General features: G+C 28.5%; 1 protein-coding gene across 1 annotated transcript; it reads left to right on the top strand.

The window, feature by feature from the left end:
- Positions 1 to 3,313: 3,313 nt before the first annotated feature.
- On the top strand, positions 3,314 to 12,491 carry LOC145185135 (uncharacterized). Its single transcript, XM_090098093.1, has 10 exons — positions 3,314 to 3,458; positions 4,324 to 4,436; positions 4,616 to 4,789; positions 4,910 to 5,071; positions 6,212 to 6,394; positions 6,533 to 6,751; positions 7,543 to 7,686; positions 10,514 to 10,611; positions 10,851 to 11,023; positions 11,117 to 12,491. Exons 1-10 carry the CDS (start codon positions 3,359 to 3,361, stop codon positions 12,355 to 12,357), a joined length of 2,607 nt encoding a protein of 868 aa, XP_089954219.1. The 5' UTR covers positions 3,314 to 3,358; the 3' UTR covers positions 12,358 to 12,491.
- Positions 12,492 to 15,602: the final 3,111 nt, after the last annotated feature.

Genomic DNA, 15,602 nt, shown 5'->3' with positions numbered 1-15,602 from the left:
AAGTTCAAATACAATATTTAATGAACTTCAACATTAATTTTTGAGTTTTGTCAAATTTGTCCATTACTTTTAGAGAATAAATATTATGAAAAAGTCTGTTTTTCTTATTTTGTTGTAAGAAATGAAGTGGATATGGATGGAGATCTGGAAATAGAGTTTTTAAGAAAAAGTAAGAAAGTGGCTGGTAAATTTACAAGGCCTCATGTTGAAGACATTGCGTGTGTGGCCTCATTTTGAAGATATTTCGCGTGTGGCCTCATTTTGAAGACATTGCGTGTGTGGCTATGAAAGACATTAAATGCAAGTTGACAAAGCTAGATAAGACTAGCACAGTTAGGACCAAGGATGGTTTTTTTCTTTAAAGAAAACTAACTGTTGGACGTTTTGCACTAAATGTTAGATGTTGTTTTGCAGGAATGTAAATACTTTTATCCAATAAATCTTACTACAAGTGACAAAAGTTTATTTTTTAATTTTGTGTGTGTATCTGTATGTTGCTTTACAAATGGTATATTAAATATGCACAAATAGTAAGAAAAAAGGTTGATGATTCTGTAGTTTAGCAGCTTGAAACAAATTTTAGTTTAAGCGCTCTCGCTCGTCGAGACTTTAAAAAGTTCTTAAAATATTTATAAAAATCAAAGTAGATAAATTTCAAGGTAGTTATTTGCTCGCTTTTATTTATTTTTACTTACAGAAAAATATTTTAATTTTATTCTAAGATAGTTGATAATTTAGTTTTATATTGCTTTAGATAATTACTTATTAAAATTATAAAATATAGGATACTTAAATTATTGTTCTTGCTAAAATGTTTTTAAAAGGTATGTGCCAATGAAAATGGTCGTTTTATTTGTCAACTACATGTTAATTAAGAGGAACTATTCACTTAATATAAATGAATTATTCAGCACTGAAGGAATTAACAATACATACATACATACATACATACATACATACATACATACATACATACATACATACATACATACATACATACATACATACATACATACATACATACATACATACATACATACATACATACATACATACATACATACATACATACATACATACATACATACATACATACATACATACATACATACATACATACATACATACATACATACATACATACATACATACATACATACATACATACATACATACATACATACATACATACATACATACATACATACATACATACATACATACATACATACATACATACATACATACATACATACATACATATAATAGAAGCACACTAATAACACCAACCTGATTTTCAAGTGTCTGTAAAATTGTCAATGACCATTATATTTCAATTTTAAAATTTATTTCTAATGTACCTTGTTTATATTTCTAAATAATATATATCTTTTAAGATAAAATTGGTTTGATAAAATAAAATTACTTGGACATGACAGACCAAGTAATTTTATTTTATTAAACCAATTTTAATAAAATAAAATGACAGACCAAGTAATTTTATTTTATTAAACCAATTTTAATAAAATAAAATTACTTGGTCTGTCATGTCAACAGAGGAAAAAAAGCTTTCTAATAAATACCATTGTACTCTAACTCAAATTGTCAACAAGAACCACTGAACAACAGTCGTTAACGTTGGTGCCGAACTTATTGAAAATTCAGTTTCTACAAAAAGAAAATGTCTGTCCGGAGCTTCATAATGCCAGATTTAATGGAAGGGCTACTTTCCGGAAACCTTTTCTCTCAACAACAAACATTAGAAACCGTTTAGAGTGGTGTAAAAATCATCAGAACTGTTCTATGGAGCAGTGGAAGAATATAGTATTCTCAAATGAATCATCATTAAAATTATTTGTGACAACTGGTCAAGTTTAGGTCTGGAGTAGCCTACAATGCTAATGTAATCTCAGAATGCCATGGTGAACATTCTGAGGAAGTAACTCATCTTACCTGGCCTCCCCAATCTCCTGATCTTAATATTATTGAACATTTGTGGTGGACGTCCACCACCGAAATCGCTAAAAGAACTAGAGACAGTTTTGATAGAACGGACAAAAATTCAATTAGAACACATTCAAAGTTTGTACGAGGGCCGGATTCAATCTGTAATTACTGCCAATGGGGGGTCCTAACTCTTATTTGAATAAATTTGTTTGTTTTTGAAAGTGTTTCCATTATTTTGTCCAACCCTTGTATATATATTTGATAAGATTATAGCGTTTAAACTGTTGCTGCAACATTATTGCAACTTGATTGCCAGAAGAAAAAAGACTGCCAACAAAATAACGATTCCGAAAAATAAACGATTGCGTATTTGGCGGAAATAGTTTTAATTATTGAAAAAGTCACAAGTGTAATCAACCAACAACTAACTATTATTATCTTAACATTAATTGTAGATAAGGAAGAAATTTAGTGGAAGAGTCGTCGAATTTTCGCCTTGTCGCATCGTCGCATCATCGCAATATTAAAATATTACTTCACTTTCATGTAGCGTTCATCCAAAATAATAAATAAGGTCCAAAATATTTGTGTATTCTTAGTCACTGGGAGTATCTATAATATTTAATAAGAAAGTGTTGCTAAAAAAAACTATTAATAAAATGCTTTCTGAAACACTAATTTCATTTTTGCTTTATTAGGTATGAAGTATGAATATCTAAATATAGGCAACTTTACGTTAAATAACGTTAAAAAAAAAAAAAAATCTGAAGTTTAAAAAACGCAGCGCTAGGAAACGATACGAACGTGACGAATAAGTAATGACAAGCTAGTTGAGTAACATGATTCAAACGAGTCGTGTTTTATCCCGGAAGTGATTTTTACTCATTGTTTATAAACATAAAATAAACGAATGTTTAGTGTGTCTATACTGAGTCTTTAGGTTATATTTGTTTTGAGCTCGTACTTAAAACAATTTATACTGAAAAGTTAATAAGTTATTGGCATATACATGCTTATTTTCTATGTAAAGTACTGACTTTTATCTTTGTGTAACGTTATAACTTGTAAGTACACGCCTGCATTTTATTAATATATTGTTTAGATAGTAAATAGGGTAGGAGATTGCAACTTTACCCCTGGTTTAGCATCATTTGTCATATACTTTAAAATTTCTTGGCTCTACATTTGATGTAGTGTATGTATGTATCTAGTGTCTTTGTTTCTGTCTTTGTTAGTTGTTAGTGTCTGTATATGTAATTTGTCTATCTGTATGTCTGAGTATATTTATATGTGTATGTGCTTGTGTATTTCTATTTAGGTGTTGGATTTGTTAAATATATTTTTATACTTTTATTTTTCTTAAAATAGTTTATTAGAATAATGAAAAATTAATTTACTAAACAATAAAAAAATGTCTGAACAAGAGAAAGAAATTTTCTGTTTGCTCATGCAAGAAGGGTTAGCATCATTTTATGCTGATATGAATACATACCTTCATGTTTCAAAAAAAAGTAAGTAGTTATTTGGTAAGAAAAAAATAAAATAGATTATTTTTTATAGGGCTTGGATTTTTAAAAAGTAGGATGGTTTGATATGTAACTACCCACAGTTACATACTTTTCACTGTTTGACTTTAGTCATGAAACCACCTCTACATGATTAGGATCCAGTTTCCCAAAATGATAAAACTTAAACCTAACTGTTACATATGGAAAAAAATTTTTTTCTTTTTTTATATTACACACAAGAGTAGTAACAATGATGCATTTAATTGATTATGCCCTTTCTTGGAAAAAATAATTAAGCTAAACAACTTACTGATATAGAAAAATAATCATAGGTGATTTCCCTAAAAATTGAAAGAAAAAAAATTGTAAAATGTACAATTCTTATTTCATAAAACTATTTAATCTTTTTAACAAAAAAAAAAAGCGTGAATTTTAAATACTGCTTTATCTGCAGTAAGGAAAAAAATTTTAAATTAGATTTTTAGAATCAGATGTAAAAGTTAGATTTAAATTTTATCATTTTTAAAAACTGGAATTAATGTACTCTAGGCCTATATAGAAGATTTTCTTGGGTCATGATTTAGGTGAAACAGTAAAAAATAAGTAAAAGTTAACCAAAGAATTGTTTGCATAAAAATTTCTAAAAATTATTTCTATATTTGTATAAACCTGAAAATTGTTATTTGTTATTTGTCATCATGAAAAATTAGTATCATATTCTGCAGATTATTAGATTTTGTATAGGCTCTGCCATAGTAAATAAAGTTTAAAGTTTTTAAGTATTTTAGTTACTTGTCCGTTGAATCTTCAGACTTTGTGTTAATTTGTAAAATCTAATTATTTTTACATAACACTTATTACCCTTTAGATGATCTCTTAGAATTGAGTGCTGATGATTTAAGCTTAGTTGGGATGGTTTCAAAAATTGACTTAATAAAGTTCAAGAAAGTCATTAATAATATTTATAAAAATAGCTCTGAGGTAATTATATTGTTATTCTTTATGTTATCAAATGTAGTAATCACTACACTCTATTTTATAATTGTTTTAAGCAGTTTAAACGTTAAATTTATTCTTTTTGTTTTTAACAACTTACATCCATATGTCAAATTTGTTTGTGTACTTGGTTTTCTTGTTTGAATCTTTACATTCTTTCTTAGACTTTATCTAACAAGTTTTATGAGAACCCATTCTTAATGGATAATGTTCTACCTAAACAAGGCCCATTAGTTATTCCCCCTGAACAAGTAACTTTAAATGAAATACTTGGGTCTGGAAACTTTGGAAGAGTTTACAAAGGAATTTGGAGTAGGGAAGACAAAAATGGCAATGAAGTATGTTCTTTTTTTCTGTTCATTGAGTTTATTTTTTCTGTTCTTTTTTACTTTTTCAGAAAGTTTTATGTTTAATCAGGCATGACATTTGTAAAATTATTGTTATTTTGCTTTTTTAAGTCAAAAACTCAAGTTGCTGTAAAAACTTTAAAAGTGAAATCATCTATCACTGAAGAAATGTGGAAAAAAGAAGTTGCAATTCTTGCCTCTCTTAATTATCATCACCCAGGCGTTTTAAAAATGTTTGGTTTGTTGCAACAAAACAACAATGAAATTAAAACTGTAAATTTCTACTTTTGTTTACTTCTTTACAGTATTTACAATTGAAACTTTGATATAAGACTTTTTTTTATTATAAACTTTTTTATATTATTTTATATTATAAAGACTGTTTTATTATAAAAATGTGAGTTTTGTTTGTGATTAAATGATATAAATGCAAGTGGATTTGAGATGGCTGACTTTGTAAGTAAAATAATTAATTGGAGAATCTGATTTTGAATATGAGGGTTTCATAGTGAAATGTAAGTGCAGAATGCAATTAAATGCAGCTGTGCAACTTTTAAACTTTGATGACCTAGATATCTTACATGGCTTTTTTTTGTATGTGTGTGTGTGTATAGTTAATTCAAGATACCATAAAATAAGATCTAATGAAGATATTGACTTTTAAAGTTTATAGAAATTTTTATGGAGCAAATTAAAAAACAAAAAAAAATTACATTGAAGCTAAATATTCTCGGCAACAAATAATAGCAAAGTCTGTATTAAAAGTAACATATACTTTTTTCAGTAATTTTTCTACTTTGAAGTTTTGTTTGGAACATATTTTTCAAATGTTTTTTTATTTTATTGCATAAAAATTAATCTTACTTTAGGATTTGCGTTATGCAGACCTAATTCTTTGTCTAAATCCAAGTCTAAATAGGTTTGATTGGATTAAATATGGTGATCAACATGACCAGGAAGTTAAATTTATTTGATTTTTTTCTCATCCATGCTTTGGCTGTGTGAGCTGTGTGGGGAGGAGCCCCCATCTTTTTAGAATTTCAGTGATATTAAATGTCTTGTTACAAGTTTTTAGGCTTTTTCTGATGTAATTTTCAGAAATGTTCATGTTATTTCTCTATAATTTTTGATGATTTTTATTTTTCTGGAAAGAAATTCTCTATTAAAAAAAAAATCTCTATTACTAACTTCTTTTATATTTTGTTATACTTTTTATCTTTATGTATTATCTTTATTATTGTTTTTTAGTATTACTATCTTATTTTTAAAACTTTGAGATTTTTTTGTTCATACTGCTGAAAAAGTTTGATTTTAAAGAATTACTTTTTACTTAACTTGTGTTTATGGCATTTTAAATGATGAAGTTACATAAATCTTTGTAATTAAGTTATTTTCTGTTGTTGCTACTGGTAGGTAACAGAGTATGCTGTTTATGGATCATTGTTGCAGCAGTTGAAACAGAGATCTATTACATCTATTGCAACATTATGTCAGTTTGCTTTCCAAATAGCTTCTGGAATGGTGTTTATACATTCTCAAAATTTAATACATCGAGATTTATCAGCTCGTAATATACTTGTGACATCGCATCACCAGGTAACTGGAGATGTTTTTGTTCTAAAAACTTTTTACTAATAGTATTTTTTTTAATAGTTTTTTTAAAGAGAAAAAAAACTCTTTAATAACTTTAATGTTTTTCATCTTCAATGAAATTTTTAATCTGTTTACTTGAAGGTAAAAATAAGTGATTTTGGGTTGTCGAGGTTTCTTGGTGAAAATGAGAAAGAATGGTTGATGGTAAGCAATGAAATGTTGCCGATGCGGTGGTTAGCACCTGAATCACTTAAAGAAGGCTCTTTCACTGCTGCTAGTGATGTTTGGAGTTTTTCTGTGACTTTATGGGAGATGTTTACTTTTGGTGAACAGCCTTGGTCTCAATTAAATAATGATCAAGTAATTAGGAACTTATTACATATTTGTCTCCAAAATTTTATATTTATTTGTAGATAATTATTTCAGGTAATAAAAGGTTTGTTATTGATGGCTAACCAGTAGGATATGAAAATGCATTAAAGTACTAGTAAATTTTTTCTAGAAAAAATATTTAAAAAGAATTTAGATGTATTTAGTATGAAAAGCTTTTTTTTTGTTGAGTTACCCCTAAAAAATGCAAATCACTGTTTGTTTTTTTTTAAGTTTTTTTTTTTTACTACTTAAAAAAAGGTTAAAAAATTTTTTCATTTTACTACAAATTTGTATTACAAATATAAAAAATGAAATTAATCTATTTCAAAGCTAACCCCACTTGTTGTTATAAAAGTTTTTAAAATTCTACAATTGAATAGATTAACTAAGTTTTTTAAACAATTTTATCAAAATTATTTTAAAGTTTGAACAGTTTTTAAATGTGAAATAGAAAAAGGAAAAAAATGCACCCACTCATAAATTAACAATTTTTTCCAATCTTTGAAGGGAATATATTCCATTAAAGCAGTTTAAAATTTGATTTAGCAGTACGAAAATGTTATTAACTAGCCAAAATATGTGTATTTTTTATCATAATTTCTTACCAATATTATTTAACACAAAAAAGTGTTTTACACCTAATAAACTTTATACAATATTGCTGACAAATGTATTTTAACAAACAAATGGTGTTTGTTAAAACAATTCTTATTAAAAAAAGGGTTGTGAAACCTTTGTTGCTGTTGTTTTGTGGTATAAATTTTTTATAACTTTATAAGGTTAAAGAAAAGATCGTGATGGGTCAACCGCTTTGTGAGCCGAATTTTTGTCCAACAAGCTTTTATCAAGTAATGCTTGAATGTTTTTCTTATGAATCTGGTAATCGACCTTCTTTTCTTATAATCAAAGATGAATTACTCAAGGTAACACTTTACTGATGGTTTTTCTTAATGATTTTTTAAAAGTTTTTTTTTTATAAATTTAAGAAAAGTAATAGATCAGTTTGGATTTGAATTTTGGATCAACTAGTAATTTATATTAGATAACGTAAAATATGATTTTAAAAAAGCAGTCAACTTTTTTTTGTCACAATACTTGTCAAGAAATATGAACAAAAACTTAAAATAGTATTTGAAATATCTCAGTTGTGCATAGTCGTGATTTTAATGATCATCTAAGAGAAGTTGTAATTATGTTTTTTTGTGGATTTTAAAATCTTTGAAAAAAAGAAAGACATTATTTAAAAACCTTTTTAATATATAGCCTTTTGTAAATAATCAAAACAGACACCAGTAAAACTGTTTGATAAAATTAAATGTCCATTTAAAAACAAGCATCAGCAGGCAGTCTATCTTGTCTTTAATGCAAAATGACTCCATTTCTCACAAACGCCATTTACAATTTTATCTTCTTATTATGAAGTTAAGCATCAAGTATAATCTTTCACTTTTCTAGTGTTGAAAAAAAAAGAGATTTCAAGATTTCATTTGGAAACATTCAGTAGGTACAAGTTACCACTTCCTTCAGCAAAGTGAAAGGAAAAATTTTAGGAGGGGTTTTTTAAAGAATATTGTAATTGTGAAGGAAATGTGTTTACAAAAGTTATGTAGACCTCATAGACCATATATAGAGCTAATGACCTTGTGTCAGCACAGGCTGGGAGTGGAAAAAATCAATCTTCTATACAACCCATTCATAGTTATGGTAGAGCTGCATTTGTGAATTTTTTGATAATGATTTACCAGAATTTACTACCTAAACATTTACTTTTACTTTAACTAAAAAAAAAAATGGTGATCAATGGTTCAACAGTAAATACACTAGTGGCCATAGGAATGGACACCCCTGTAATTTTTACCATTTTTCTTAGAAAAGTTGACATAACATGCATTTGGTGGATTTAATTATTTATTTTTATATTTAAACCACGTCATCTATTATTTGGCTTATAGGAATTTGCAAATTTTAATCGTTTATATCAATTTTAAACATAATTATGGATTATTATTGTTAATTGGTGTCAAAAATGAGTCATTTCTCTGCTAATGGGTTTCTCTAGTAAAAGGTGAATGTCTCATTATTTTTGTGCTTTTGTGAAAATTAGTCTATTTATTGTGATGACTAATAGTTAATTACGTTATTAGTTAACATTGTTATCCATAAATTTTTTAAGCTCTAAATATAAGAGCATTTTTTTGTAGTCATTTAGTTGAGTTTCAACAATTGCTGGTGAAAGGTTGACAGTGCTCTTGAAGATTTAGTGTGTTTTTTAAAATTGTACTTTTATTTACAATGGCAAAAGGATATTGGTCACCTACAAAGCGATGCAAAGCTGTTACATTACGTGGAGAAGGTTATTCATACATGAAAATCACCAAAAAATTTGGGAAATGGAGCAACAAAATCTGGAGTGAGGAAGGTGTGCAAAAGGTTTAAGGGAACCAATACCTTCAAAAATATGCCAAAAAAATGGAAAAATGAAGAAGACAACTGCTAAAACTTTTACAACTTGTCAAAATTCCATAAAGAATTTGGTGTAGCGTAGAAATTTTTTGCTACATCCCTTAGGAAATCAACTTGTGATGTACTTAGCAGCACAATCAAGCTACTGATATCTCAAGAGAATTTGAAATAGCCACACAAAAAAGAAATTCTTGTAATGTAATGCTGCATGGAGTTTTTTTACTACATCCCATAGGAAATCAACTTGTAATGTACTTAGAATGGGAAAGGAGCTGTTGATGGAGTAGTGAATGAATTTAAAAAGGAAAACATGGAAAAAAGTAAAGGCTTAACAAATGAACATCAGTTTTATGATGTTTACTTTATATGAAAATTGTTCAGTGAAGTTAATGTACTTGACCATAGATGAAATAGATTATAGACAAATGAAGCAGATTTTGCCATTAACAGAAGGCAAGCACCATTAACTAATGTTTCATGCAAAATGTGATGTTATGTTATCTGTTAAGTCCAGAAATCTTGTCTTGATAGATGTTGTTTTATACAAACTCAAAACTTCAACTCATACTAACCTGTAGAGGTAGAATTAATTGTTTTAGAATCTTTTGATCAGGTTTCTATGATGGTTGATGGAAAATTATGCAAACATTATGAAAGTTATACAAACATTGTTAGAGCAATCAATGCTTCTTAACTCACTAATTTGGTAATAAAAACTACTTATTATTAGTAATAAGTAGTTTTTTACCGTGTCACAGAAAAAAGTGTTTAAAGTTATGAAAGAAAACAGCGATTAAAGATCAATTATAAAAGATGGAAGACTTGAGAGAAAAGAAGCTAACCCTTCCAGTCAAAATGTAGCAGAAGGTTTCAAAAGTAAAAATTATTATTCCAAAATTGTTGGCCACAAATCACAACTTTACTATTCAAATCTGGATTCACAAGTATTCTGAAAAAGTTGTTTATTATTTATATGTAAGATGTCAATTCTTCATGACCTTCATTACACAGTTTTATTTGCAGTCTTAAAAGTGTATACGTAACAATTCAACTCTTCATGACCATCATTATGCAGACTTATTTGTAGCCTTAAAAATTGTTCAAAGTATTATTAATAAAAGTTAAAAACAAGAAATTAGTCCTTTTAATGAAACCTGTTCATAATCATCAAAACTTGCTATCTGATAACTTTTGAGAATTTACTTATATTCAAAGTGTTTGTCTGAAAATTTTTCTACAGTCTGAGGTGTTACATCCACTTTTGTAATTTGGTATTTATAATTTTAGAGACAGCCTGATTTGCTTGTAACTTGTGAAAATCTTACTGGTGGTATGTATTTAAACTTTGAAAAGGGTGATCTCATTACTGCAATAAAGCCTCTCAGGTTTCTCAAGTTCTTACAGTTTATTCATTTTTTATTCTTATTGTTGTTGCTGTTGTTGTTGCTGTTGTTGTTGCTGTTGCTGTTGTTGAAACTTTTGTTGATGCTGTTATTATGATTATTCGAGTTTTTCATAGCAAATATTTGAGAAAAATCGTTAACTTAACTATATGCTAAGTAAATTCAAGCAAGTATTAATAAAAAAGTTTTTATGTAAGATAACTGTCTAATTAATTTTTTAGCATTGTTGATCCAAACGAGTGGCTCGGACAACATGAGGCCTCTCGTCTTTTTGGTCGTTTTTCTAGGAGTTTATGTAATACGGTTGATTACATGCTTGGTGAAGACAAGAAGTCTGTTACAAAAAAAAGCACCAGCCAAAGTGATTTGACTTCTTTGAGTTTTACAAAAAAAGGTGAAAAAAAGTTTATTATTTTTCTTTGCTTGTTTGTTGTAAATTACGTTTTGTTTATTATGATATATGCTTGGTTTGTTGTGCTTGGTTTAGAAATGCTTTCTCAAAGTTGCAAGGAACAGTTACATACAGGTTGCAGTCAGTATGAAATGTCTAACGATTCGCAAATGCCTATATCTACAGCTGATGAGAATCATTCTATATTGTCTTTAACTGATTCTTCTCTTTCAAAAGGTATACTGGAAAGAGAAAAATGCTTAAAAAAAAAGACATTTACAGATACAGAACCTTTGGTTCAGGAGTTCGTAAATGAAAGAATCATTAGCAATATGAATGCATTCTTACGTTTAAATGGGTCTTCTATAAATGAATGTTCGCCTAATATTTATTCCACTTCTGTTCCTTCTGTCTCAGTTAATCCAACTTTAGACTCGATTATAAATGATATTGATCCTTTTTTAAAAAAAAAACAGTGTGTTACAATAGCTGATAAAAATACAAAAGCATCAGTGAACTTAATTGCAGAACAAGGTGAAGAGTCCTCTAAAAGGTGTATAAGTTCAAACAAAACTTCAACAAAGCAAGTTTCGTTAGAAAAAAAACAACAAGAAATTAAACGTTTACCGTTAATGAGTTTAGAAACCGCAAATGAGTTAGTAGATAGTGACCACAATGTTTCTAGATTGTTCAAGTGTGCTAATTCTTTTGACAATGGTTTTACTGATTTTAACCAACAAAATGTGGATAAACTACAGAAGACTCAATCCAAGCATAACACGTTTGCTACGGAAAACTTAAGTGAAAAGTTTCGCAAAATTCGTACAATTCTACCCAATGCAAGTGTTAGTGAATGTTTAGATGGTCTTCGTTACTCAAATCAAGATCCAGAGAAAGCCATCAATTACATACAAGCATACAAACTTACCCAACTTAATTTCGGGTACTCATTTAGCCACTGCGAGCAGGTTTTTCGAATGAACCATTTCGATTTTCATTCGGCGCGTTGCGCATTGACAGTGCAATACGTTGCTGAGCACTTTAATGGATTGAAGCAAAGCGTTGTGTTGGAGACTTTAAAAAGAAACGATTGGAATGTAAAGATAGCTCTAACAGAAATATTTTTAGAGCAATGTAGTTTATTTGGCGTTGAACGACAGCAAGGTTTGCATATACTGAAAGGATGCAACGATAATGTGACCAAAGCTGAAGAAATTGCAAAAATTTTAAGAGTGGCAGAGGTAACAGGTAAAAGTGAAAGTCATTGTTTAAGTGTACTTTCGAAATTGAACTGGAAGGTTGGAGAAGCTGTCGAATGTATTTTATCAATGAGTTAGTTTTTATCGATCACTTTGAATTTGTAAAATGTTAAAACTTTTTTTTTAAAGCAACCCATTAAATTTGTAAATATAAATTTTTATAGTTTTTTTCGTTTTTTCTTTTTACAAAAATTTTAAGTTTACATTTTTTTTTCTTAGTTCTTGTAAAAAAATATATTTAAAAATTATCTTGTAGAAATATTTTAAGCAATCTTTCTAAAAGATATTGTTCATTTTAACTATCTTTCATAGAGAGAGGTGTACTTATAAAATATATTTTTAATATATTTTTTATTCGAAATTCTTTGTCATTTTTGAGTTAAAAATAAGAAGACAGGAGTAATATGACGACCTATTCATATCTGTGAAACCGAACTATAGATAGTATATTTACCGATGCAGGCCATGGATAGTGTATTTACCAATTCTTCCGTTTTATATGTCATTAGTGTAAGTAATAATCTCACCTGATTCCTTTATTTTTTTCACCCACCAATTTCACACATTTTAACATTTAAAAAATATATTTTTTATTCAAAATGTGAAAAATATTAATCATTCAAAAGTTATTAGGTTACTAATAAATTATAAGTTAGGCAATAATGTTACAAAATTAGCAATAAAATCAATTTTTAAAATTTATTTTCTTCCAATTAAAACCTTGGGTTGCAGTGTTTTAAGTTATGTGCCTTTAATTCACACTCCTTCGTGTGATCGGCTAATCGTGGTGGTAAAAACTCTCCAAACTTTTTTTTTCTACGTGTGTTGTAACTTCGTATTTAAAAAACATTAAAGGAACATTTATGACTTTGGGAAAAAAGTATGCTTTGCTTATTTTGGTGTTGAAATCGGTAATTAAGACATGTTTGGTTCTTCACTATGTATGTTAGGCTTGTGCGGAGAATCTTAGGGGATGGTGTAAAAAAGAAAAGAAAGCTTATAAATTTACAGCACCCAGGGTATGGAAAGAGCAAAAAAAAGTCATTTAAACAATTATTATTTTTGCAGTATTGATGTTTCTGGATATACCTCCTAAAAAAAGAATGTGTTTGTATGTCTTAGCCTAACTTCGGCTAATCGGCCTGTACATGGTTATTTCGTTTGTTTTTTTTATGACGTTTTACAGTCTAGTTTTGAAAAGTCAACCAAGTGTTGATGAAATCTAATGTTCTCTAGGAAATTTAAAATCACGGTTATTTACATAAACTGAGTTGAATGATATAGTGAAAGATTTGGGTTTGATTAAGAAAAAAAAAGCAGAATTGTTCGGCTCTAGATGAAAAAATATTGTAATCTGGATCATCTACTTACTACTATAGAATAAGAGATCAGCAATTTGCTAAAATTTTTATGTAGAAAGAAGATTTGGTTTAATGCCATGATATTGACAGTCTAATTAATAAGTTCGGCATTAAATACAAGAAAGAGGATTGGAGACTTTTTATTGACTCGTCAGAAACTGGTTTAAAAAAATTTTCTGTTACAAAATCGAAATACCTATGGTTCATTTCCTATTGGTCATTCCGTTCATATGAAAGAAACTTACAAAACTCTTAACACTTGGACGCTATGTGAAGATTTAAAAGTTACTCCCTGTGTTCCTTGGTAAAACAAAACAGATTTACAAAGTTTATATGTTTTACATGTTTGTATGACATCAGAACAATAGATCAGCATTAATCCAAAAAGCAATGGCCCAAAAGAAAAATACTGACATCTGGCGAGAAGAACATTTTGCGTAATAGTTTAGTAGACCCAAAAAAGATACTTCTACCACCACTACACATAAAGACTGATCAGTAAAGTTAGACTGATCAATAAGGTTAGACTGATCAGTAAAGTTAGACTGATCAGTAAAGTAGACTGATCAATAAAGTTAGACTGATCAATAAAGTTAGGCTGATCAGTAAAGTTAGACTGATCAGTAAAGTTAGACTGATCAGTAAAGTTAGACTGATCAGTAAAGTTAGACTGATCAGTAAAGTTAGACTGATCAGTAAAGTTAGACTGATCAGTAAAGTTAGACTGATCAATAAAGTTAGACTGATCAGTAAAGTTAGACTGATCAATAAAGTTAGACTGATCAGTAAAGTTAGACTGATCAGTAAAGTTGAGATTTGTTAGTAAATAACAAAACTGTATATTTTTGTTTCGAAGTTTTGTTGCATTACCTGTGTAATGATGGATTATAACCAAAGAGTTATTCCGATAATATTGGTGATAAATTGATTTGAGTTGAAGCGTGGTTTTACGTCAGAAAACGTACCTTTTCTGTCCATTTTTGACTTTGACATCCAATATCTTAAAAATACATCCAAATAACATGAAATTTTGTCTCATAGTTGAAGTATTTACTATTGATAGAAAATCATAAGAAAATGGATCGGCTAAAGTCGATTTTGTGATCGTTCAGTGAAATGGGAATACTTAGTTTTTTTTTCGAAAGTAAAGATCTTTTAAAGTGTTGTTTTCTATTAAAAATACAGCTTCGATCCATTAAGTTTGACATGCATTCTTTTCATTTCAATATGAGTAGGCATCATTCGTTTAAATTGTTTTGGGAAGAAACTGAAGAATTATTATTTACTTTCAGGTTCGTAATTGATGCTTTTGTTCGCGGTACTTGTTTTTTAAGATGCATAATTAAATATGAATAATGAACTTCGTAAACAAGGAAAAACGAAAGGTTATCTTCACAGAAATCAAAGAAAAAAATAACTACGCACTTATCTTTAGCGAAATTTCTAAAACAGAATTAGGTTTAAAGGCAGCTAGATATCAAAGAATTAAAACCCCCTGAAACTGAGTGTTATGATAATAGTTCGTATATATGCACAACAGTTTAAATTAACATTTCTTGAAAGGAATCTATTAAACGTGTAATGTATTCATTTTATTAGTTACTCAAACAGATGTATTTTTAAAATTTAAAAATCAGCTTAATTTATTGTACTTATTAATGCAAACAAAATTGAGAAAACGTGTTTACCAAACGAGCTATTTTAGTTTCATTGAATATGGAAACAATCGTTCGTGTTGTAAAGGCGTAAGACGCGACGTTGGAGTTTTTTCCCCCCAACATAGCATGAAAAATTAAAAGGAGGCTAGACATCGAATTAAGAGCTAAAAAACATCCAGAATTTCAACAGCTCAATTTATTCCATTATGGTAATGGTGATCAACGAAAAAATTCCTCACTCTTACGTTGAATTTTCCAGATTTCCTCTATTTATGAATTCAGATTTTCCCGTATAAACACTTAG

The sequence above is a fragment of the Hydra viridissima genome, unplaced genomic scaffold (genome assembly GCF_058129835.1).
Source record: "Hydra viridissima isolate aposymbiotic clone 2 unplaced genomic scaffold, HvirCarnegie_v1 scaffold_9, whole genome shotgun sequence".
Classification (NCBI taxonomy): Eukaryota; Metazoa; Cnidaria; class Hydrozoa; order Anthoathecata; family Hydridae; genus Hydra; species Hydra viridissima.
Note: the sequence above shows the minus strand (reverse complement) of the source record. Positions and strands in the feature narration are given on the sequence as shown.